The sequence below is a fragment of the Phyllopteryx taeniolatus genome, chromosome 5 (genome assembly GCF_024500385.1).
Source record: "Phyllopteryx taeniolatus isolate TA_2022b chromosome 5, UOR_Ptae_1.2, whole genome shotgun sequence".
NCBI lineage: Eukaryota > Metazoa > Chordata > Actinopteri > Syngnathiformes > Syngnathidae > Phyllopteryx > Phyllopteryx taeniolatus.
The window spans coordinates 22863014-22889470 of NC_084506.1; the positions used below are offsets into that span (position 1 = coordinate 22863014).

Here is a 26457-nt window from a genome sequence, read left to right on the forward strand (position 1 = left end):
GATACAACTTACAATGTTGGCAACAACAACAATAATTGCAGAAATGTATTGTTGAAAATTAAAAAAAAAAAAAAAAAAAAGAGGATAAAACGTGTGTGGTATGGTCTCCGGGTGCTCCGGAGAGGATGTTTTGAGCAGTCTATTCTTTAAGGAAAGCTTGAGATAATGTTCACATCCTTTTAATACAGCGCACAAGCAAGCAACATAATGTTATGTAACTAGCTAGTGCTAGCACTAACATTTACATCTCAAGGCACAATGTCGGAGGGTTGTCATTCATGTCACAATACACGGAAGATATCCCAAAAATCAATCATGCAAGACTTTTCGTTTTAGGCTTAAGTGAGCATTGCTCACATCGGTGATCGTTTACAGTGGTTTGGGCGCTTATTTAAAGTAATGATGATTTACCACCTCTGTAGCCATCACAGCTTTTGATGTATTTTCAGATTCTGTGTGATTAGTCAGCCGCTCAATGATCGTTTGATAGGGTGTGGACTATCATTTTAAGTACTAATGGAGTGTTGCTTTTTCTGAAATTTGAGTGATTATTTCTCAAATGGGCGATCATTTAGTACAATCTGGACCCTTATTTAAAGTGCTGATGGAGCCTTTTATACCGTGTAGGTTTTCACCAGACGGTCGCCTCATAGTGTCTTGCGGGGACGACCGCACTGTCAGGTTATGGGACACGTCCAGCAAAAACTGCATCAACTGCTTCACAGACTGCTACGGGTAAAAAAAACAAAAAGAAAAACATTTTCAGGATGTTGCGGGACTTTTTCCACATTTCCCCACAATTTTCCACATTACAGATCTGCGACCTATGTGGACTTTAACTCGAGAGGCACCTGTATCGCATCGTCGGGGGCAGATAGCGCCCTTAAAATCTGGGACATACGCACCAATAAGCTCATCCAGCATTATCAAGGTAATAAAGCAGCACACAAGAAGCTCAGGAACACTATTTATTTTGTTTGCTTTGTAGTCCACAGTGCTGGTGTCAACAGCTTTTCCTTCCACCCGTCCGATAACTACCTGATCAGTAGCTCCAGCGACGGCACCATCAAGATCCTGGACCTGTTGGAGGGACGCCTTATCTACACGCTGCATGGACACAAGGTCCTTTGTTTTATTTTATTTTGTTCGAATGTATTTATTTTTAGTTTATTTATTGTAATGCACAGCCAAAAAATCATAACTTTACAAGAATAAAGTTGTGATATTGTAAATAAAATTTATAATTCAACGAGAATGCATGAAAAGTCCCAGTATTGCATTTTAGTGTGTGTAATTTGACTATTTTTTATGAGAATAATGACTGAATATTACAAAAATAAGTTAAGTAATGTGATGAAAATACCTGTAAAGTCCTGAGCTCATGAACATTTTTTTGCTGTTTTACAAATTTAAGAGATGAAAGTTGGAATATTACAAAAAAGAAAAGTTGTACAGTTACAAGAATAGTTTTAAAATTCTGAACATTTACAGTGAAAAAGTTGCAACATTACCATAAAAAGTTGAGCTGTGACAAGAACACGATTGTAATATTACAAAAGCATTTTGGAATGTTACAATCATAGTCTTAATATTATGAAGTAATTTTACAGTAAGTGTTGGTTATGAAAAAAGTGGTATTGTTACAGGAATAGTGTTGTGATATGAATAATGCCATAATATTACAAAAAGGTGTAATTTTAGGAGAATCAAGTCATCATATAACAAGAATAAAGTTGTAAATAAAAAATCTTTGTGAAAAAAGTCATAACGTTAGGAAATTAAAGTTGGAGTATAATGAAAGACAGTATTGTTACGCATATGAAATCTTAATATTGGGGAAATAAGTAATACTGAAGTGGTAATATTTAGAAAAATGTGTCATATTGAGAATAAAGTGTTAAATCCTTTTCTTGAACTTTCGTTGTTCTTTTCAGGGCGCCGTCCTCACTGTGGCCTTTTCCACGGCTGGAGAGCTCTTTGCTTCTGGGGGCGTCGATTCTCAGGTTGGTACTTTTATTAGAGATACGTTATATGAACAAAAGCACTGAAAAACATATCAATATCATGACATATCGTATCATTATCCGTTACGATACAGTATTGACACACCGGCATCGCGTATTAAAAGTATTGTTATATATTGTATCATTATTTCTTACAATACAGTATTGACACACTGGCATCAAATATCAATGATGCTATGTAGCACATTGTTATCTGTTACAACACAATATCGACACACGAGTATTGTAGTATATCAATCAATATATTGTTATGATATGACACAGTACTTGTATCAATACAACGGGCATTAAATACCAATATTGTGATACACTGTATCGTTATTGGGAAACGGCATCAAATATTGATGCCACGATGTATTATTATCTGTTACAATACATTATCGAAAAACTGTCAAATACCGATTTCGGGATGTATCATATCTTCATCTGTCACGATACAGTACTGATACAACAGTGTCAAACTGATTTTGTGCTATATCATATCGTGATTTTTTCAGATGCCCATATACTGGCATACCATGTACCATGTACACTGGCATGAAATAACTATCATGATATAGCTTACATTTTTCAAGTTACAAGCTGTCCCTTGGTTGATTGTTTATTTTTAAAAAAATATATTTTATTTAACTTCAATGGAGAAAATTAATTTAATGTACGAGTAAATTGAGTGACGAGCTTAGTCACGGAACCTATTAAACTCATCAAGTTACCACCATATCTATATTCTGATACAGGGACAGAGCCCTCCCGCGAATAGCTAAAATCTGCACGTAATTGACAACCCCTGAAAAAGGTTTTTCAATTGGCTACAGATTCCACAAGATGGCCGCAAAGCATTACTTTTCTTTTAGACAGGGCTATGGCCTGTCTAAATGAAGCTCCTCCCCTCCTTTCAACATAGTTCTTTGGCACCATGACGCCATAAGATGGTACCTAAGCAATACTTTTATTTGAGAAAGGGCTTTGTCACTTAGTCAGTGAATAATGGCGGATAGGCGCTTAAAAAAATTAATAAAAATGAAAGTAGTGAATTGCGAATATGCAGGCGAACACTGTATATTCAATCATAATGAATAAACCTGACTGCATTTTTAGTAAGAAGAGCTTTGTGAACACCTGTATTGTGTACGTCAACCAGGTAATGTTGTGGAAGACCAACTTTGACACCAAATCCTACCGGGAGGTTCTGGAGCAGCACAGCCAGCGGGCCGTCCTCAAGCCGCCACCCCACCTGACCGATATCCATCCCCGGGTGCCCCACCCTCACCTGACCCACCCCCCGGACATTGAGGTGCGACGATCATCTCTTTATGTTTAGAGAATTAAGTGTTTGCATTAGTTTATTGCATCCTCACAGGTTGGTCCGGGGTTGACGGACACACACTCAGCGGAGCCAGACATCGTCGAGCTCCGAGAAGCTAGTCACCGAGAAGCTAGTCACCGAGAAGCTAGTCACCGAGAAGCTAGTCACCGAGAAGCTAGTCACCGAGAAACTAGTCACCGAGAAGCTAGTCACCAAGACGCGGTGAGTCACTTTCCAAGTCAGGTTCATCATTGCAGTAAGTTAAAGTCTTCTGTACATATGACTTTATTCTTGTAAAAAAAAAACAATATGTGTATGCATATAGCTGTGTGTGTGTGTGTGTGTGTGTGTGTCTGAATATGTATATATAAAATCTCGTAATATTATTATGGCTTTTCTTGCCGAATTATGACTTTTATTCCAATATTATGACTTTATTCTTAGAAGATGATTTTTTCCCCCCGCAATATTACAACTTTTCTCGCATTAATGAAGCTACTTTTGTAAAATTCCAGCTTTATTCACAAAACTTTATTCTCATTTTATTCTCATAAAATTTGGACTTTTCTCACAAATCATGCTTTTTCTCACCAAAATCTGACTTTTCTCCTGCTATCGTGACTTGGTCTTCGTAAAAATACAAGTTTTGCCTCAATATCAGGATTTTATTCTTGTAATTTACAGTTTTCCGCACAAATCCTACTCTCATAAAATTCTGAATTTTCTCATGTAACAATTTTATTCTCATAAAATTCAGACTTTCTTTTCACAAATCATGATATTTCTCATATTCTATTTTTTTCCCACCAAAATCTGACTTTTCTCACAATATTATGACTTAATTCTTGTAAAAGTATGACTATATTATGATTTTATTCTCGCAATATTACGATTTATTCACGCAAAATTGCAACTTTTATTTGAATACTATGACATTCTGTGTAAAACTACAACTTTTTCTCAAAATATTATAACTTTATTCTCATGAAATTACGAGTTTTTGCTCCGTATTACAATTTTATTGTTGGAAATGTACGACTTCTTGCAAATTATGGCTACTCATAAAATTATGACTTCTCACAACATTCCTGCTTTTTTCTCATCACATTTTCACTGCTCACGAAATACAATATTTCTCGCAACATTAGCTTTTACTCACCCAAAATCTGACTTTTCTCAAAATATTATGACTTTATTCTTGTTCAAAATTTGACTTTTCTCTCAATATACCGAATTTTATTCTTTATTATGTTACTGTATATAGTCATTGTTGTAATGACTCATCTCACAAATTCTATATTTTATTAATAGAATTTTTAAATTTCTTTCAATACTATAACTTTATTCTCATAAAATTCAGTTTTCTTGCAATATTATGACGTTTTTGGCAAAATTACAACTTCTATTGCAATATTACAACTTTAGCTGTCTAAAACCACAACTTGAACTACAAACTGTTCTGACTTTATACACTTAAAAAGTATGTTATGTTTCTCTGAATATTCTCGCAAAAAATGCAAATTTTATCACAGTGTTACTACTTTACTCTTTTAGTATTACGACAGGTAGCATTAGTTATAAATATACATGACTGGCATTTACAGTATTATGGGCACTGAAGAGGATTGTTAATTAATGTCTTAACAGTCATGGCCACTAGGTGGTACTGCAGACCAGTCTGTGGTTTTTCACCCTCCTGCTGCAACACTTCAAAACATCCATCCATCCATCCATTTTCAATAGCCAGCCAATCTTAAGGCACATAAGTCCTGAGAACTGTAAGGCAGATGTGCTAACCAGTCTCACCATGCCTCAATGAAGACCTTCATTTTCCTAAATATAATATATTGCCTAACATGACATAATCTGTGTGTGTGTTGTGGCTTACTTCAATCACTGCATGGCCTGTGGCTGCAGTGTGGGAGGACGCTATAAATGGAGCAAGCCAAGTGGAAGTCATTCGAACAAAGTCGTCTTGATTGACACAAACAGCCACCGTCGTCCCACCAATGGCAAGGCACTATTGCGGCCTGGACCCGTATCGCCTGAGTCCCACTCTGAACATCTTGATACTACCTCAAGCATCTTTTACACAGCGATCCCATTGCAAAATTTGAGCTTTAGCACTGTAACTGAGGAGCTGGCAGTTGATCTTGACCAAACTTTCTGTTATTATTTCATCAGCTGTGTTAAGAACACAGGGGAAAGCATTTTTGTTACCAAACCCCTTTTTCCAGGAACTTAAACAATAGTTGAACAATCTATTATCCGTGACTTCTGATTTCAAAACAAGTTATCCATGAATTTATTGTGTATATGTAATACTACGATCAGGCGATGGAACGGTTTCACATTAAGATCCTTGAGCTAGCTCCACTCGATCCATTCGTGTGGAATGTTATCTGGAGTATCCACTCTACTCGTCCCATCCACCCACTCTTCCTCCACCTCCTCCTCCTCCTCCTCCTGGTGCTTCTCTGGCGCATGTGAAGGCATGTGCTGGGCGAGTGAGAAGCGGCAAGAGATAGCGAGAGATGGAGGGATGTAGAGATCACAGGAGGAGGAGAGCAGTGGGTGGAGGGGGCGTTTGAGGAGTCCACGTGCCGGCCCCCGGGACCCTGAGGGCCCTCCGCTGAGGTCTAATAATAGACGAGCCAGAGTGTGTTTAAGTCACCCACTCGCGAGCAACCAGGCGTAATACACCGTATCACCACTGGGGGTACTGTTGCTCACATGCAGAAATGTGCGCTTCAAACTGTCATCACATGGGATCTTGGCAAATCTCGTGAGATTTATGATACATTTTTGTAAGCCTTTTCGTGTCTTCGTAGGAGTGTTTGTGGTTAGTGATCAAATTTTGGTGCATAAATATGACAGTTTGCAGTCAATCATTGCACTTTTGTTCTTAAATGCAACCTTTTGTGGTCAACTATTGCATTTTTTAATGGAAAAATATGACATTCGTGCTTAAATATATATTTTTTTATTGGTAGCTATTGCATTTTCATGCCTTAATCCAATTTAAAAATAAAAAGTAAGGCAAATTACATTTTGTGGTCAACCGTGGCATTTCTAATGAGAAAATACAACTTTTTGAGCTCAATCATTGCATTTACACTCCGGAAATGCAACTTTTTGTCGTCAACATAGCATTTTTTTATTGCAACATAGAACATTTTGTGGCCAACCATTGCATTTTTAATGTCTAAATAGGACTTTATGTGTGTGACTAAAGTACTATTGGGCTTAAATATTTTTTCTATGGTTAGCTTTTAAAACTGTGTTTTAATGACAATGACTATTTGTGGTCAGTCATTGCATTTTTATTGGAAAAATACAGTTTTGTGTTCAACCATTGCATTTTAATGCTGAAATACAGCTTTGGTCGAGGAATACTTTTTTTGATAGCAAAATACAACTTTTTGTGGTCAACCATTGTACTTTCAATGGCAAAATACAACCTATCGTGGTCAACATTGCATTTGTGACTTTTTTTAGTATTGTATTTTTAATGGCAAAATATAACATTTTGTTGTCAGCCATTGCATTCCTGTGCCTAACTAAAACTATTGTGGTCAACCTTTGCATTTTTTAAAATTGTAATTTTTTTTGCCAAATGTCAACCACTGGATTTGTGTGCCAAATATGACCTTTTGTGGTCAACTGTCACATTTTAATGCCTAAGTACAAATTTTCGTGATCTTCCAGTGCATTTTTCTGCCTCAATACAACTTTTTATGGTCACGCCTCCTCACTAGGAGTCCTTTTTCACACTCAATCCCTCATCAGAGTGCTTTCCTTTTTGCCCCACCTCCATGTTTTGCTTTAATGGTTCCCAGCGTAGGCGGATACGTGATGGTGGGAAATGGGGGAGCGCGGAAGTGGCCTGAGGTGGGTACATCGGCAGGAGGTTCCGCTACTTGCAGTTCCGCCGCCAACGGTCAGCATCGACCCCCTTTTGGTCGTTTGTGACACGGTGGTTCATTTGTTGGTAAATTCAGGCCCTTTCACACACAAAGCTTTCAAAGTTATTCTTTGGCATCCTCTCCACCAATTTAAGCAGCTCTTCTTTACTTTTCTAAAATGATTATTAAATTACAAAGCAAGCGTCTGATTGGCATTGAATGGTATTCTGCCCAAGGTAAAATTATCATTTTTGTCTGCCTGAAAAATTCCGGCTCCGATTTGGCCTTGGTGAGGGATGAGGATAACACACTGCTGTTCATTACAGATGAGAAGTTGCGATAATGGCCTCAAAGTTTACATAATGTTAAATGGCCCCAAGGGTAGAATTTAAAATACTGCACCATACGTCATTGCGACTTTTTTGGTTGCCACGGGCGGACAAAACCACTGGTCTGTTCTGCTGCAATTTGAGACCATTCATTGCAAAGGTCACTGATGTTTAGAGATAACGTTCATTTTCCTTCGCTTCTCCACATTGGGGAGTTTCAACCACAATGATTATTCAGGAATCATCATCAGAACCATTGTATTTTTGTGCCAAAATACAACTATTTGTGGTCAGTGTTAGCATTTTTCTATTTGTGTTTCACAGTTGTGCCTAAATATGACTTTTTGTTGTCAACTTGTTAACATTTTGTACAAGAACTTCATCATCAACTGTTTTTGTGGACATCCTCTGCATTTTTGTTGCTAAATAATACGATACAGCTGCTAATTGGTAGTGCTACAGACAGTGTACATTTGTGCATTAAAGAGGTGATTAAATGGCGGATGAGAGAGCGCGATAGAGTTACCGGACATCATCTCGTGTGTTGCCACCGACACTCTTTGTGACGCCAGAGTGAACCAACCGGGTGTCCTCGAGCCGGCGCTCTCCTTTGCGGTTATTTGTCCTTTAGCATTGTGTGTCCATGCTGGAATTCCGATCCCTCCGCTAGGCCTCGCACATTCGCACACACATCGCTGCACCTCGTGTGGAGCTTCCTGCGCAAAGGGGATGCTGGGAGATTGAATTGCGCCGGGGGTTTAGTTTCCATATTTAGATGGCGGAGAGGAGAGCCGGAGTGACAAGACGTGTCGGAAACGAGCTAAAGATAGCAATACCTCTAGGGGGAGGAAGGAAGGGAGGATTCTTCTTCTTTCCACCAAAACAAGGATTCCCAAAAACTGCACAACAAAAAACACACACAGGCATAAATGTGCATAAGGATTTCCCAATCATATTTTTTTATACCTGAGTCCAGTCATTTGATGTTTAGTATCAGTCGATACAGAGTCCGATTCGGTAAGCAATCTGGGAAAGCATTAAGAAGGTGGGGTTGTGGGGTTTTTTTTCTATCGTAAACAATACATTTACAGTACAGTACATTATTCATACATGCAAATCAGTTTGCCTTCGGCGAAATTTGCCGTTTTGAACTCAAAATAGGCCATTTACGTGAATCATATAGATCCGATGTGTTTTTCTTGTCGCTGACGTCATAGGCTGTTTTGTACTCCTTGAACGCTGACAGCAAGATCCATTCCACACATCCACACAGATGTAATTTCTGAATATTACTGCGCAGCGGACTAACATGCGCGCACATCGGCCTGAGGTTCCACCTGTGCGCTCGGGACCTGCTTTGTTTGGATAAGTCACAGGAGTTGATGATACCAAAAAAAACACTTCCGCTGCTTCTGCTGTTAACAAGTAACGGTACTTTTACTCCGTTACAATGATAAAAAATTTGCTCGCTACTTTTATTGATCAATTATTGCTTATTTATGAACAATTTTGTGTGCGAGACTACAACTTCGACTTCCACATTGGCTGCTGTTTGCGTAAATCCAATTTATGCACTAGTGACGTTTAAGTCTAGTTGACCAATCAAACGACACAAGAAAGTCACATGACCTCACACGACGTCTTCCGTTGGGCTTCCCCGGCATAGGTATTAACACTAGATAAGCCAGCCTGACTGATTGTCATGCCTACTTGGCGGTCACGTTGGGAAGGTCGTCGTTACCATGAAGGCAACTCGTCGTGCTTACATTTAGATGAACAAAAACAACAGCTTTCATGTATTGTAGTATTGGTCTGGTACTGTCTGCCCAAACGTGGATATTTCAGCTCACTTATAACTTGAGAAAACAGTAAATTGCAGATGTTTTGTTGTAGTTTTGACTGTGCATACACACACACATGCGCGCGCACACACAGCATTATCAGAATTTACACATGCACATTTTATTTTGCAATTTTTTTTATTGATGTTTCTGCTGTGGTTAAAAAAATCAGAAGTTACTATTTACTCAGTACTTTGTGTCATTAGTGTCAAAAGTACTTTTTACTTTTACTTGAGTCACATTGTTGTCAAGTAACAGTACTCTTACTTGAGTACTTACGTGAGTTACTTGGCTACTCTACCTACCTCTGGAGCGGACATCCTCTATTTTTACTGTTACATTTAAGCAACTTTTTCTCATCAGATAAGCCAGTGTTATGTGTTGCACTGGTCTTTTGTATTTTCGCGTTGAGTTGCTGTGTGTCAGGGCCCTGGTTGTGGTCCCAGCGGATCCGCGAAGAACACGTAACATCGGCGACAAGACTTGATCCGGTAGTACATCTTGTATTAGTTAGGAAACGCAGCTACAATTATCTAATTAGTTTACAGATGTTCATGTTAAATGGATTAAGCGACGGAGCGATGTTTGGGATTATGTCACAACTAAGAATGAACTAACATCAAATTCAGAAATCGACAATAAAAACAAAAAAATATTGTACTTAATATTTTCCTGGAGAATGCATTTGAAGTTGGTAATAGTGAAAAATAAAGTGAAACAGACAATGATTTTAGTCAATTCATTTCCAGAATGAGAGTGCTTAAAGAGGAGGATGCTATTCATGTGGCACAGCTTGAAGCAGGCATCAGGCGCAGGTGGAGCTGGGCCTGGCTTAAATTGGAGGCCAGAACAAAAAAAGCAAAGAAATTAAGCAAATTTAGTTTTTCTGCGTGAAGAAATGTATTTCTTTTTGCCTTATTGTACTCTTCAGAGTCTTCCAGATTGCTGAATTTATGTTAAAATCAAACAAATTCTCTGCGGGGGCCCGAGGGGAACACACCATCCCTACAATGTTTTTTTTTTTTTTTGGTCACCTTTTTCATGCCTTTGGTGTTTGCATGTCTGATCATTATTTAAATGTGTAATGATGAGTCCATGCAGCTGCGTAGTTGCAGTTGTTCAATACGTGCTACTGGTTGAAGTCCTTTTTCATTCCTAAATTAGTCAACTATTACATTGTATGTGCGAAAATATGATGAAAATATTTTGTGGTCAACTGTTCTAAGTTTGTACTCAAATACAAATACAATCATTGATTGTCCTGATTGAGGGACACAGGGCGGGTCACAGCCGTGTTGCCTGCTAAGAGTTTTGTTCATGCTCAGTTGTCCAGAAACTCAAATCGTGCTCATAAACACACAAGGAGGGCAAGTCCTCATCACAAATGCAGCAGGATTGTATCTGCGCCGTCCTTTCCGTCCTTTCCACCCCTCTCAACTCACCTCTCTTGTCCTTTATCTCCCTGTCTTATGCAACACACATTTAACACATCTCTGGAACGCTGGAGGCTGGGTGTCGCCATCAACACTTTCTGCACTTTGCCGCATTCAGTTTGGAAATTGTGATAATCCAGACGATCCTTTTCTACTGTTTTAAGGTTGCAAAATGACAAATAAACATATTTAAGCCAGTTATTACAGCTCATCATCTTGAGACGATGCTTCATTATCAGATAGCTGATGGCTATGGTCCGACAGAGATAAATAAAGCTTTTGGTAAATCTCACATAGTTTTCTCTTAAGGGAAAATGTTTTTTTTCTTCTTTCTATTTATTACAGTATTTTCTGGAGCAAAGTGTTTTAATGGAAAAAAAAGTGTTTCTGAGCCAAAACCTGTTGTTGTCATATCCCCACTGTAGCCTTTTTGTGACCAAAAAGTCATTTTAATGGCAAATTATTGCATTTTTGTAGGAAACTACCATTTTCTTAGTCATGTAGCCTTTTTTGAGGCCTGCACTGATATTGGTGCAGATACTGTACGTCTGTACTTGTACTCAGACTGGAGAAAATGCTCCTATACCGCTTAAACCATCCATTCATCCATCCATTTTCTTGACTGCTTATCCTCACTTGGGTCGCGGGCTGCTGGACCCTATCCCAGCTATCTTTGGGCGGGAGGCGGGGTACACCCTGAACCGGTCGCCAGCCAATCGCAGCCGCTTAAACCAGCCTGGCATATTTCTTCCGAGCAGGTGTAGTTAAGAGCCATCTCAGCCGTGTGGAAGTACTTTAAAGGAAACACGGATGAGAACACTATTGCAAATTATGCACAGAAAAATGGTTAATGAAAGAAAAAAATGGAGAAAGCCGGGCAGGCGACGCGTGGCATGTCAAATACAGAGAACTAAACTATTGATAAAGTAAATAATTTACTCTAAATAGTATATATATGGCAGCACGGTGGGCGACTGGTTAGAGCGTCTGCCTCACGGTTCTGAGGACCAGGGTTCAATCCCCGGCCCCGCCTGTGTGGAGTTTGCATGTTCTCCCCGTGCCTGCGTAGGTTTTCTCTGGGCACTCCGGTTTCCCCCCACATCCCAAAAACATGCATGGTAGGTTAATTGACAACTCTAAATTGCCCAAAAGTGTGAATGTGAGTGCGAGTGGTTGTTTGTTTGTATGTGTCCTGCGATTGGCTGGCAACCAGTTCAGGGTGTACCCCGCCTCCTGCCCGATGATAGCCGGGATAGGCTCCAGCACGCCCGCAACCCTAGTGAGGAGAAGCAGCTCAGAAAATGGATGGATGGATAGTATATATACTGCATACTTATAGGCTACTCAAACTCCGTCTGAAGGAAGTGGTATTGGTGTATCACTACCTTTTTGTGACCAAACATATATATATTTTAACTGCAAAATATTACATGGTGGAGTAAGCTACCATTTTTGTAGCCAAACATATAATTTTTGTGGTAAACTAAAACATTAATTTGCATTTCCTTTGCCAAAATCTGACATTTGTTGTCATCCATTTCCTATGTGTGCCTAAATCTGACAACCATTGCATTTCAGTGCCAAAATAGGAATTTTTTTTAATAACTTGCCACTTTGTCTTGCCAAATCAAACTTTTTTTTGGGCCAACTGTCGCATTTTATGCCACAAGTACAACTTTTTGTGGTTGACTATTGTATTTTTGTGCCAAAATATGACATTTTATGGTAAGCCATTGTATTATCTTCTATAACACAACATGTTGTGGCAAAATATAACTTTTTGACGTCATCATTTCAGTTTTTTGCCAAGATCCAACTTTGTCAGAATCAGACTCATCTTTATTTGCCAAGTATTTCCAAAAACACACAAGGAATTTGTCTCCGGTAGTTGGAGCCGCTCTAGTACGAAAACGGACAGTCAATTTACAGACAGAAAGACATTGACAAAAAAAAAACAGTCACTGAGCAGTAAAGGGTTGCTAGTTATCTGGTAATGCCGGTAAAAAAAAAAAAATTTTTGACAATTGTGCAAAAAGATGCAGAGTCCTCTAGCACTTAGAGCAGTTCGAATGACTAATATTGCAATAGTCCGGTGCAATGACCATTGTGCAAAGGGCGCCGAGACTTCAAGGAGTGTATGCGGTTTAAAGTGACGAGTAGTGCGATAGTCTGGGACAATGTTGGTTGTGCAAATGTTGCAGATACTTCTCAATCAGTGTGCAAATGGAGCAGATGCTACTCTGGCATGAGTGGCCAGTATATGCAAATAGTGCAGCATGGCGAGACAACTACAGTGAGTGCACGAGTAATACATGTGTGGTCAAGCATTGCATTTTTGTTTCATAATATGACTTTTTGTGGTCAACTATTGCATTTTTTGCCAAAATACAACTTTTTCTAACCATTTGTGAGGTCAGCTTGTTACGCCACACCAAACTGATCATCCCTTCACGGACCTTCCGCCTGAAAGGCAAATATTATTCTGTTTTTGTTGTTTTGCCTTGATTTGCCTTAAGAAATAGGCAAACAAGCTAAACGCAGAAAGTCAGATGCCATGAAGAGCAGCGGGCATGAGATTAGATTTAGTGTCCTCATGTTGCCCGGAAGATTGGTGCAAGATTAGTGGAGGAAAACAAGCTCTGGGCCTGTTCCTGATGACTGTCTTATGTTTTTCCAAAGGTATCATACAGTTTGTTTTCTTGGAAGGCATCCACCCTTCCTTTCTTCTGACCTCCTTCAGGAACATCTGGAAAAAAATTTTTGCTAAATCACCATCTGATATTATTGCAATTTTTATGGTTGGATACTAGAGATGCAACGAAAATTTGGTCACCGAAAATGGCCCTAAAGGTCAAAAGACATTTGTCGCCAAAACAACCCAGCCGAAAGACTTGTATCGTTATATGAGGAGTAATTACCAGGAGAACGACAGAGAAGCCATGCTAATTAATAAGCTATCGTGACATTCATTCATTTCCTGTACTGCTTATCCTCACTCGGTGTGCTGGAGTCTATCCCAGCTAACTCTGAGCGAGAGGCGGGGTACACCCTAAACTAGTCGCCAACCAATCGCAGGGCACATAAAAACAAACAACCATTCACACTGACATTCACGCGATAACATGCAAACTCCACACAGGTGAGGCTGGATTTGAACCCAGGTCATCAGAACTGTGAGGCAGATGTGCTAATCAGTTGCCCACCGTGCCGCCCCTATCGTGACATGTAGTTGCAAAAACACCAAACGAAATGATTGGATAATTTTTCACAGGTTTGGCTGGAACGGGATTGTAGCGGAGCGTAACCAACTTTGAACAGCAAAATAGTCAGCAAATTATTATGAGAGAAAATAATACACAGTTCTATAGGAAGCTGTCTGAAAACAGAAATGAAGTAGCATGGAACCAGATATGTCACCTGAAAACAAGGGTTTAAAGTATATTAAAGGTGGTTTTTTAAATTATTATTATTTTTTTTTAAATGAAATTGACACTTTTATACTAAGTCCGTGTTAGAGAGTCACTCTATGGAGGTCTAAATAACCAAAATATGGGACCTCTAATAAAATACATATTTATAACATAAGATAACCTCGATCAGTTCCACAATGGGGAAATTTGCATCATTTCAGCAGCAATAGTGGATACAGGCAATACAAAAATAGCAGAGCGAAGATGTTTGGAAGCACATTGCGCAGAATAGAAAACTAATTACTATTGTCTGTGCATAAACTATCCAATCCTATCTACTATCAGTGTTGTTTGTTTGAAAACTTATTTAAAACCCTAGCCCAGGCTTGAAACCCATATTTGAGACCCTAATCGTGGTTTGAAACTCTAACCCAGGCTTGACCCATACTTTGAAAATCTTACCCTGGCATGAACCTCTACTTGATAACCCTAACTTGAAATCTTACTTTAAAACCTTAATCCTGTCTTGATTCCCAGACTGTATTTTGAAACCCCCTGACTTTAATTTGATACCCTAACCCAACTTGAAACCCCAACCCTGGTTTGAAACCTTAATTTGAACGCCAAACTTAAAAACCATAACCCAGTCTTGAAATCCTAATTTGAAACCCCAGCCTTGTTTGAAATCCTAACCCAGGCTTAAAACCCATATTTAAAACCCTAACCATGGTTTGAAACCCTAACCTAGACTTGACCCCTACTTTGAAACTGTATCCTTGGCTTGAACCCCTACTTTCAAACCCTAACCCTGACTTGCAACTCTACTTTAAAACCTTAACCATGGCTTGATTCCCAGATTGTATTTTGAACGCCCCACCTTGGCATGAAACCTTACTTTGAAACCCCAACCCAGCCTTGAAACCCTCATTTAAACTGCACATTTGAAACGCTGACCCTGGCTTGAAACCCTAAAAAAGTCCTTAAATCCTAATTTGAAATCCTAAATTGAATTTAAAGCCCTACCGTGAAACCCTAGCCCAGGTTGACACCCTAAATTGAAACCCTAACCCTGTGTTACAACCCTACTGTGTAACCGTAGCCCTAGTTTAAAAACCTAACACAACATAATTTAGCCCCAAAGGCTTGGTCTTGGTTTGTCTCCTGAAGTATCTTCCTTATTAATCTCGATGTGCATCTTGATGCTCTACTTCAACATATCTAGAGTTTATCTCAAGTCCAAGGCGGTCGATGCAATTGTTGATGTATAACATTTTGCCACTTTGTTGCAACATTTTTAGATTCTGTTCCGCTGTTGCCTAAGCGAAGTGAGACAACGTCTTCATTTAGTAAGAGCTTCTGAGTCATTACTGGCTTTCCCGTTTTATCACGCTGGGAATATTTGCAGAATTAAACGCTGAGTTTGAAATCTTCTTGTGCTCCAGAATTTCAACTGCAGAAACTGTTTTGTTGTTGTTGTTTTTTTAGATGTACGTTTTTAATCAACTTTTTGTGGTCATTGCATTTTTTTGCTAAAACACAACTTTTTGTGGTTCACCATTTTATTTTCATGCCAAAATATGACCTTTTCAACCGTTGGATATTTGTGCTTAAATACAACTTTTTGTGGTCAACCATTCCACATATACCCACCCGAGTATTTTAGTGCCCCAATTCAAGTCAACTATCTGTGGTCAGACATTGCCAAAATACAACTTTTTGAAGACAACCATTGCATTTCAGTGCCAAAATACAACTTTCTGTATTCAACCTTTGCATTTTTGTGTTAAAATACAACTTTATATGGTAAGTCATGGAATTTTTGTGACAAAAAACCTTTTGTGATCCACCTTTGCTTTTCATCGCCAAAATACAACCCTTTGTGATCAACTGTTGCAATGTGTTGTGTTATGTTTGTGTGGGTATTTGTCAGAGTTTAAGGTCTCCATGTAAGGCGCTTACGCGTTTGGCGGTGGCCACTCGCCTGGTATGTGTGGGAACGTGGCGATGATTGGGGCAGCTAGCGTAGCGTCTGAGAGCAATGCACGCATTGTCTTCTTGTGGGACAATTAACAATTACCCACAAGCTTACTCTCAATAGAATTGAATTCCTCACAGGTTCTTTACGCTCCTTTTGGTATTAGCTTAAGTGCAAAAGCTGATTAGGAGGCACTTGTATTTGTGTGTGTGTATGTGAGGGTGGCAATAGAGCTCATTTTGATCTTCCCCATCTGGATGCCAGAGAACAGACTGGCCATATCCTCGAAGAGATATCCTTGAAGCTTTGCTATCGGTGCATACTTCAGAGCAAATGATTATAAAGTGGAACCTTGATTTATGAACTTGATTGGTGCTTGAAACAGGGTTTGTAAATTGAAAAGTTGGTAGTCCTATATTGAACATAATTTTCCCATAAGAAATAATGTAAACATGAATAATGGGTTCCAGCTTCGACAAAAGTTCATTTTTTAGTAAAGCTTTGTACACTTAGAACACAATATAAAGCTATACAGTACTATAATCAAACATGTCAAGGGGTGATCGATCAGAAATGTATGCATGTATATCATGAATAAAGACACAAAAAAGTCTCCAGAATCCATATTTGAAAATACACAGGAAGCCTGCCATTTTGATTTGAAATAGCCATTTAGTCATTTTTAGGTGTCCTTCTCAAGACAAACATGGGATTTTGTCCTTCTTCTTCTTTTCCTTTCGGCAAGTCTCCTTCTCTCCTTTCCTGCCAGAAGATACACCAAGTACTCTCCTGCCTGCCTCTCTGATCACCTCGGCTGCAGTGGTCCAGTCTCCTGGAAGCTCCTCCCGTCCGCCGAGAGCCTGTCTCACCTCTTCCCGAAAAGCTGCACAACACTCGTCCTGTCTCAGCTTCCACCACATCGTTCTCTGCTCTGTCTTTGTCTTCCTAATCTTCCTCCCCACCACCAGAGTCATCTTACACACCACCATCCTATGCTGTCTAGCCACACTCTGCCCTACCACAACCTTACAGTCGGTAACCTCCTTCAGATTACATCGTCTGCACAAGATGTAATCCACCTGTGTGCTTCTACCTCCGCTCTTGTAGGTCACCCTATGTTCCTGCCTCTTCTGCAAAAAAGTGTTCACTACAGCCATTTGCATCCTTTTTGCAAAGTCTACCAGCATCTGTCCCTCCAAGTTCCTTTCCTGGATGCTGTACTTACCCATCACTTCTTGATCACCCCTATATCACCAATCATGACTCTCTCTCTGTCTGGGCTGCTCAGAACTACTTTGTCTAGCTCCTTCCAGAATTTCTCTTTCACCTCTAGGTCACATCCTACCTGTGGGGCATCGCCACTAATCACATTATACATAACACGCTCAATTTCAAGTTTCATCCTCATCACTCGATCTGATACTCTTTTCACCTCCAGGACATTCTTAGCCAACTCTTCTTTTAAAATAACCCCGACTCCATTTCTCTTCCATTCTACACCATGGTCAAATAATTTAAACCCTGCCCCTAAACTTCTAGCCTTACTGCCTTTCCACCTGGTCTCCTGGACACACAATATATCAACCTTTCTCCTAATCATCATGTCAACCAACTCCCGAGATTTTCCTATCATAGTCCCAACATTCAAAGTCCCCACATTCAGTTCAAGGCTCTGTGATTTCCTCTTCAATTTCTGCCGAAGAACCCGCTTTCCACCTCTTCTTCTTCTTCGACTTCGACCCACAGTAGCTGAATTTCCAATGGCGCCCTGCAGCTTGACTGCGCCGGTGGCGGACGTTGTTAACCCGGGCCACGACCGATCTGGTATGGAATTCTTTGGATGAACGCTCATATTTGTTTGGCAAAGTTTTAAGCCGGATGCCCTTCCTGACACAACCCTCTGCATTTATCCGGGCTTATGACCGGCCTACAGTTTGCACTGGCTTGTGCCCCCCATAGGGCTGAATTAAATTTGAGATTTTGTCCTATTTCTACCAAACTTGAAGCGTATATACTTGACAGATTGGTGATGCTAAATTGCTAAATATTTAATTTTTGATTTCAGCAACTCGGACAACCTTTGTCATGTCATTCAAAATTGATTGGCTCTTGATTTTAAATAGGACAATAATCCATTCATCCCTATATGACTACAACCCTTGTCAGAGAAACTTGTATCAAAATGTGACACCATGAGAATTGGCGTGGAAAACCAAATGAGCGAACCAGAACACACTGATCCACTTTCAAAGCGGAAATCGCAGCAGTGGCTGACTGTTCCTGTCATGAGTTAGTTTTTTTTTTGGACTGGCACAATCAATTTGCAAGCAGAGCAGCAAAAGGGACTTTCTATGAAGATTGCCCACTTTCTTCCATTGGACTCACTTGAAGTGTGCAAAATGTTTGCAGGTCACAAGGAGACTTGCTGCACAAATGTGGCCTGTGTGCATGGTCAAGGGTTTTATTGAGAATAGAATAGTATAAAATAGAAAGCCCATTATTGCTTATTTAATGACCTTTTTGATACATAAATATTCAATTTTTTTCATTGCATACAGTCTATTGCCAACGACTATTTTTAGTCTGGGCAATATATATATGTATTATGTATATGTATATATATATGTATATGTGTATATATATATATATATACATATACATATATGTATATGTATATACATGTATGTATACATTTACAGTATACATTTACAGTATACATTTTGGTGGTCAACGGGGGATCTTGCTCCGATGTGCCCTAGAAAGTGTTTGCAACCGCTTTTGACATTTATTGGTAAAAGAGAGAAACAATGCTGAAACTCTGTTCGAAATGGCAGCCTGCGGGATGCTAATAGCAGGTGGTTAAAGCAGATACAAGAGTAGCCAGCATGTCCACCACAGGCATCAACGGCAGCGTGATTGACAGGCGGCGCCATGGGGTGGATTCGAGGTCATGCAGCGTTTTTGGCCTTCACAGTGCAGTGTGGGGGTGTAGAGAGAAAAAAAGTAGTTATCTTGTGATAAAATTAAAAGTAAAAAGGGAGTAATGTTATGATAATCCGGACATCATGAAGTTGATTTTTTGAAAAGAATTATGGTAATCTCATGACAGTTGTGTTTTTGGGGATATACAGTAAAAAAAAAAATAATTTTTTTAAATATGAATCTTATGAAAAACAAGTTAGTGACAATGAACAGCAAGGACAGTGACCCAAAAGCACACTATATGTGTCAATCTGACAATTTTTTTACCATTGAAATGTTTGCTCTAGATCATTACTTTTAAAGGAAGTCCTGTCTGGTGGTAAACCGTTATGGCATGTGCTCTACCGTCCGGCCAAAAAGCTAAGATTAACAGCCGACCATTGTGTTTAAAAGCTGATTACTTCGGTGGCAAACGGGTGATTGGGCCAATGTTTCATGTTAAAGCTTCACTCCTGCACTGTGGGCAGCCAATGCATTGAATGAGCAGCTCAAAGTGAGAGGTGCATCAATGCGGTGAAGAGACAGTAGTACAATGAACCCCCACATATTCGCTGTTTGGCATTTGCGCATTCACCTGCTCGCTAACCTATTCTCCGTTATACGCTGGGAATTTTTTTTTAAGTGAGTTGAGGAGCTCGATTTAGACAAAAGTAGTCCTGCGCCGCCATCTTGTGGCATCTATAGGCTGTTATGAACCCGTTAAGGAAGGGGCATCAATTGTTAGGGGATTTTCGCTATTCGCGGAAGGCTCATTCCCTGTATCCCACAAGTAACTTAATTTTACCTTTTTCTTTTAGTGGCATATTTTTTCATGTATGAAAATAAAAAACTATTTCTCAAGAAATGTTCACTGTCACAGACGCTGATATAGCCACGTACCCACAATAATGATCTAAATGCAGAAAGCTGCAGCAGCTACTTCGGACACTGCATCAGTGTTTCATCTGAGAGGGACAGGCAAACAAATACCTGTTCCTCGTTTATGGTTCTGATGCATGAATTTGACGTGTAGGCAGTGTGAAGAGTGCAATGACACCTTGCTGGTTCTGTGTAAAAGACACAGGTGGTAAATCCACTTCTCTGTAGTCCTACATTTTCTACTTCCACATGTGCATGTGTGTGTGCTGAAATGCAAATAATGTGGGTAAGTCTTACTTACTGAGGAGCTTTAAAATGGGCTAATCCCACGCCAAGCCACAATGACGCTCATTCACTTCCTCAACGTGAAAGGATTCGCCTCCACTTGCTGGGAAAGAAACGGTGAGGGTTGGGAAAATAAATCATAAAAACAACACGAAACGTGTCAGCATAGACCTAGTTTTTCACTGATGTGTTTCTTGTGAAATGGCCACGTGGGCTATGTCATGTCATGAAACTTACTGAGTGGAACAAAAAAAAACAGCTTGATGTCAGCAAAACGTATGAGACTTCAGCTCTGTCAGCGTCAAAAGGATTAACTATGAATGTTTGCTTGTTATTTGGCTTTTTTTGTGATGTCACTACTGCCTCTAATGGCAGAGTTGTGTAAATAAGCATAGAAGAGGAAATGAAGAGACCAACAAAAAATAAACCTGTGTCTCGGGAGATGTCTGCAAATCTCGAGACTTCAGATTTAGGATTAACAAAATGTTTTGCCTTTTTCTTTTGATTTATGTGTGATGTCGCCACTACCATGCAAAGAGGGGAAAGTGTAATGACACAAATAAATAAATAGAATTAAAAAATTATTATTTTTTTTTTTTTACTGCATCAATTGAATGGCCACTGTGCTGTTCCTCCTGGTGTGCTGGCTTTGGCCACCTGGGGGCAATATAAGACAGATAGAGAGATATATACTGTTCATTCAGAGGTCTAACTCTTCTCACCTCGTCAGTACAGCACTAATATTAGTCGTTCTTTGTAGAGGATAAAGAATGTATGACTCGGAGTACTGTCTGTCTACATCTGTTGTACCATTTGCGTTTAATTCATTGCATAAATGGTCATAGCACTGCTGCATAACTGCTTTGTAGTGTCAGCATTGACTTTTATTTAATTTGTCTTCAACTGGGAATGGTAACAAAGAGTTTGAAGCCTGTTTTTTTTAATAATTGTCGACTAATTTGTGGCACGGTGGGAGACTGGTTAGCACATCTGCCTCACAGTTCTGCAGGCCGGGGTTAAAATCCCGGCCCCGCCTGTGTGGAGTTTGCATGTTCTCCCCGTGCCTGTGTGGGTTTTCTCCGGGTACTCCGGTTTCCACCCACATCCCAAAAACATGCAGGGTTGGTTAATTGAAGACTCTTTAAGTTGCTCATAGTATGAATGTCAGTGCGAATGGTTGTTTGTTCATATGTGCCCTGCGATTGGCTGGCAACCAGTTCAGGGTGTACCCTGCCTCTCGCCCGGAGATGGCTGGGATAGGCTCCAGCACGCCCGCGACCGTCGTGATGATTAGCAGAACAGATGAATGAATGAATGAATGTTCACTAATTGGATCTGCCAAACAGCTGCTTGTTGTGAAGCGAGTTGAGTCCCTGCCACCATACAGTGCTCATATCTAAAGTCTGCCCTCGCAAGTCAAAGCAAAAAATCGGTCAATCGAAGGCTTGTACAGTATCTCGAAAAACTCGCAAGTCACTAGTATCACAAGGCACCATTGTATATCCATAGAACAGGAGACAAATAACAAACATTGATGTCACACAAGATGTCACCAAGTTTTGTGATTAACAACTCAACCATAACCATTAAACAATGTATGGTGGCAATCAGTAGGGGGCGACTGTGTGGTCATACCTGCTATTCAACACACGTAATGGTGATAGTGATCTGAATCAGTATGTGCCGTGTGTCACGTAGCTGAGTGAAAACACAAGTGAAAAGAGGAAGTGTAGTGTAGTCAGTCACCTTAAAATGAGGAACCTGAGAACATGAATGACTGGCTCATATAAAAAGACGGAACAGAAAGTTCCTCACCTTGCAGTGTCCATATAGACACTCCTCTGCTGTGTTTGCACCAAGTTGAATCAATTAGTGACAGTACGCAGCTTTTCTGCCCTTGTTTCCATTGTCAAATGTTCTACATGGTACCAAAATAAGTGTCGCAGTGCCTGTTTTGCGGCAAGGTGAGGTGTTCCTTACCCTGTGTCATCTTTATGGCAAAAGATTAATGACTTACTGTACTTTAGAAGGGTTTGGTACCTGGGGAGGGAAGACAATTTCTATGGCTGTGTCAATTTCTATCCCCTATATCGTGGGTATTGGGCGGAAACCCTGTACCCCCAAAATTGTCAATTTTGTATTTTTTCACAAATCGATACGATTGGTCTGTCCCCATGTTGTCTGTTGTTTCTATACATTATTAACCATTTTAAAGTGTTGAAAATTGCTTCAGAACAAATCTATTAAACCTCTTGAATACTTGTCACTATTTGAGAAGTGTCATAAAACTCCGTCTTTTCCCTCACCCTGCGGGAGCTGTACAGCATTATTTCGCCTCAAGATTTGAAGTCTGGATGTTCCTTCGACAATAATGAGTCAAAATAGTTATATTACATTCGGGTAAGCCTGTTTTGTTAAAAAATTAATAGCTGCAATGCATCTCTTATGGCTCTTTGACCTTTGAAAAGCGTTCGGAAAAGATGATGCAACCACAGTCGTTTCCTTTTGTGAAGTATTAAATAGTGCCCGATCGATTCATCGGTCGCCTGAATTTATTGGCCCATATTAGACCATTTTTCAAAATATTCATAATTGGCCAGAGTTCCGTGACTGTGAACACACATATTTCTTGTCGGGAAACTTTATGGGAACCTTTTTAAAAATGAATAAGAAAAAGATTGGCTTTTGTTTCAGTTTAATTCTTTCTCTGTAGATTGTATATTTGAAATACAACTGTGTCGAAGATGAAATGTTTCAACATCTGAGAAAGGTGTCTCTTTTTTTTTTAATCATCCCTTTTATGGCAAAGGAGAAGAAGAAATGTTATGTTAAAAGGCATCATGCATAAGTAATGTTTTGCCAGTAATTTCACTCACTATGTTGGTTATATACTGCATACATTTCTGGTCTGAATCTAAAGATAATTCATCAATTAATGCATTTGTGCATGTTTTTGTACTTGAAAATGAGAATTGCTCCGTTGACAAAGTATTTTCAACAGTCAAATGTTCTGCCTGTAATTTATATCTTTGTTGTTGTATGTCTTAAGGGATTAAAAATGAAGTTATTTTATTAAGAATATCCATCCATCCATTTTCTGTACCGCTTCTCCTCACCAGGGTCGCGCGAGGCTGTGCTGGAGCCTATCCCAGCTATCTTTGGGCGGAAGTGGGGTACACCCTGAACCAGTCGCAAGCCAATCAAACGGCACTATAAACAAACAACCAATCACACTGACTTTCACACCTACGGGCAATTTAGATAATTCAGTTAACCTACCATGCATGTTTTGGGGCAGTGGGAGGAAACCGGAGTACTCGGAGAAAACCCACGCAGGCACGGGGAGAACATGCAAACTCCACACAGGCGGGGCCGGGATTTGAACCGCGGTTCTCAGAACTGTGAGCCAGATGTGCTAACCAGTCTCCCACCGTGCCACAAATTAGTCGACAATTATTAAAAAAAACAGGCTTCAAACTCTTTGTTACCATTCCCAGTTGAAGACAAATTAATAATTTAGATTTTTAAATTAATCTGCCGATTAATCGGTTATCTGAATATTTTTCTGCTGAATATTGGAATTGGGTGGCACGGTGACTAACTGGGTTAATTGAAGACTCAAAATTGCCTGTAGGTGTGAATGTGAGTGCGAATGGTTGTTTGTTTATATGTGCCCTGCGATTGGCTGGCAACCAGTTCAGGGTGTACCACGCCTCCTGCCCGAAGTTAGCTGGGATAGGCTCCAGCACTCCCGCGACTCTTGTGAGAATAAGCGGCTCAGGAAATGGATGGATCGATATTGGAATTGGCATCGACCTAAACAAATCCATATCGGTCGGGCCCTAGTATTAAAGGCTTTTTGTCTGGTCAGGGGGTTGAGCAGAGGCTTTGATGAGGATGGCAAGCGCCGGCAACGTACTCTACCAGATACAGCATGACCATACATCATGTAGTCTTATGCAATTGGCATACCATAGCTTCGTATCAAAGATTTACAGTGATTGACACTATCCGAAATGTTGTTGCCTCTGATACCAGAAGATCAATTCTCAAATGTATATATATCAATTCTTTTGACCCTTCAGTCATTTGCGGTACTTTATTTGCATTATCGTATCGATGGTATAGATTAGCAGATGCATAGCAGAAGCCAAGCGATACAATCCCAGCATAGCAAAAGAAAGTTAATACATCGGTTGCATATTGACAGGTAGCTCCAAAATCTATTTGAGGCAGCCAACGTTCATTTGTGGTGGCCCGCCACAAACAACTGGGTGTTTGGGAAACACTATAAGTAGCCAATACCTCATTGGTCTTGTTAATTTCCACCATGTCTATTTTTTAATCAACTTACTTGTTGAAATGTAAATTCTCCATTCAAAGCAGTTACCTCATGTAGCAGCTTCTTTTCGACCAACAGTTTACACATTAAACTACGGCAGTAGTGAAAAAGAATTCTCGTAACACCACACAATGAAAAGAAACTCAAATTGTTTTTGTAGTAGTTCTACCGTGGTCAAATGACATGGAAGGGTTTGTTTCTTACTGGTGCCATCGGAGAGCGCTTTGACTTTTGCCACCCGGAATAATTTGTGACATTATGGCGAATTCTCCTGTATAGTGACTGAGTATTGGGTATAATATGAGGTTATACCCTGTAAGGTGCCCTCAATGTATCCTTCAATGTATATAATCATAGACTTAGCTTAAAACATAATGTTACGATAATTTATTTATTTGTATTTATTAAGCAAGGTCTAACAGCCGATGTTGATCCAGTACGTTGTAATTATACGAAAGCAATGACGGAATTAACAGCGCACCTGACTAATGTTACAAAACAATTTTTCATATGAATGATGAGGCCGCTACTATATTATACTGTAGTCCATTATATAAAAATCCCTATGTAGTGATTATGGAGTACTGTGATGTCAAACTATGATTTCCTGCCGTGATCTCACTAACATGTCACGCTACAATGTCGTGCTTCATCGTGCCGCTATGATATCGTGCTAGATTGTCTACGTCGCCAACTTGTGGCCTGGCAGGCACAAGACAACATCTGTTTGTGTTTTTCAAGGTCATGGTTGGGTAAAGGTAAACTAAAAACGGCTGCAGTATTGAAAGGAAAGTGCTTGAGCTGAAAACATTTTAAATAAGGCTAAAGTGGCGGCCGCGTTGGCGTGGTGATGAGCACTGGAGTGTTTTGTTCGGGGAAGAGCTCTTCTTCACTATCATTGTGTCGCTTTGAAGAGGACGAGAGTTGTGATCCAGAGCGTCCTTGTTATCGGACTCTCATCTCTTTAAATAAAATCCATTAGCCGTGATGCCGGCGCATCTTTCGCAAACACAAAGTTTTGCTGCTTTTGTCTTTACTGAAAATGGCCATTAGCTCGTGGCCCCTGCAAAAGCATTTAGAGACTCAAAACTCTCAATTAAATTAGCATTAAAGCTACATTAAAGTGTGGGAAAACACTGTAAGAAGTGAGTTGTCAACCTTTAAGAGGGCAAAAAAGCCAACAGCTCACATGGCTCTTTTGTGAAGATTTAGGATGTTAACAGTATTATCTTAGCATTAAAGCTACACTATACAGTTAACAATAAAAGTGAGCCTTTGAGCTGTTTTGGTTTCATCCATAGAGAAGCAAAAATACAAAGGTTGATCACAAATTTTATCATGGCGTATAAATGCAATGGTTAATCAGAAAATGTTTTTGGCAAAGCTCTGCAACTGTTGACCACAACAAAGTTGTATTTAGGCATTAAAATGGAATGTTTGACTGCACGAAGTTGTCTTTCGGAGTGTAAATGCAATAGTTGACAACAAAAAGTTGCTTTTTGGCACTAGTGCAATGGTTGATGACAGAAAGTATAATTGGCACAAGATAATCCAACTGTGGACCCCCAGTTATATTTGAGCATTAAAACACACTTGTTGAGCACATAAAATGTTTCCTTTAGGCGCAAAAATATAACAGTTCACCAATTTTTTAAAATATTGGTATAAATGTGCAATTGTTAACCACAAAAAGATGACTTTTGGCAATTTTTTACTGCAAAAAGCTGTATTTTTGCTCGTGGCTTTTCCGAGAGGATTTAATTAATA

General features: G+C 39.7%; 1 protein-coding gene across 1 annotated transcript in view; it reads left to right on the top strand.

Moving 5' to 3' along the window:
- Window positions 1–26457, top strand: part of poc1b (POC1 centriolar protein B) — a 42592-nt gene that overhangs the window by 4464 nt on the left and 11671 nt on the right. The window contains exons 5-10 of the mRNA XM_061773869.1: window positions 628–735; window positions 816–931; window positions 989–1122; window positions 1935–2003; window positions 3166–3318; window positions 3385–3552. Of these exons, the coding sequence (XP_061629853.1) occupies window positions 628–735; window positions 816–931; window positions 989–1122; window positions 1935–2003; window positions 3166–3318; window positions 3385–3552 (748 nt within the window). The remainder of the gene's footprint in view (window positions 1–627; window positions 736–815; window positions 932–988; window positions 1123–1934; window positions 2004–3165; window positions 3319–3384; window positions 3553–26457) is intronic.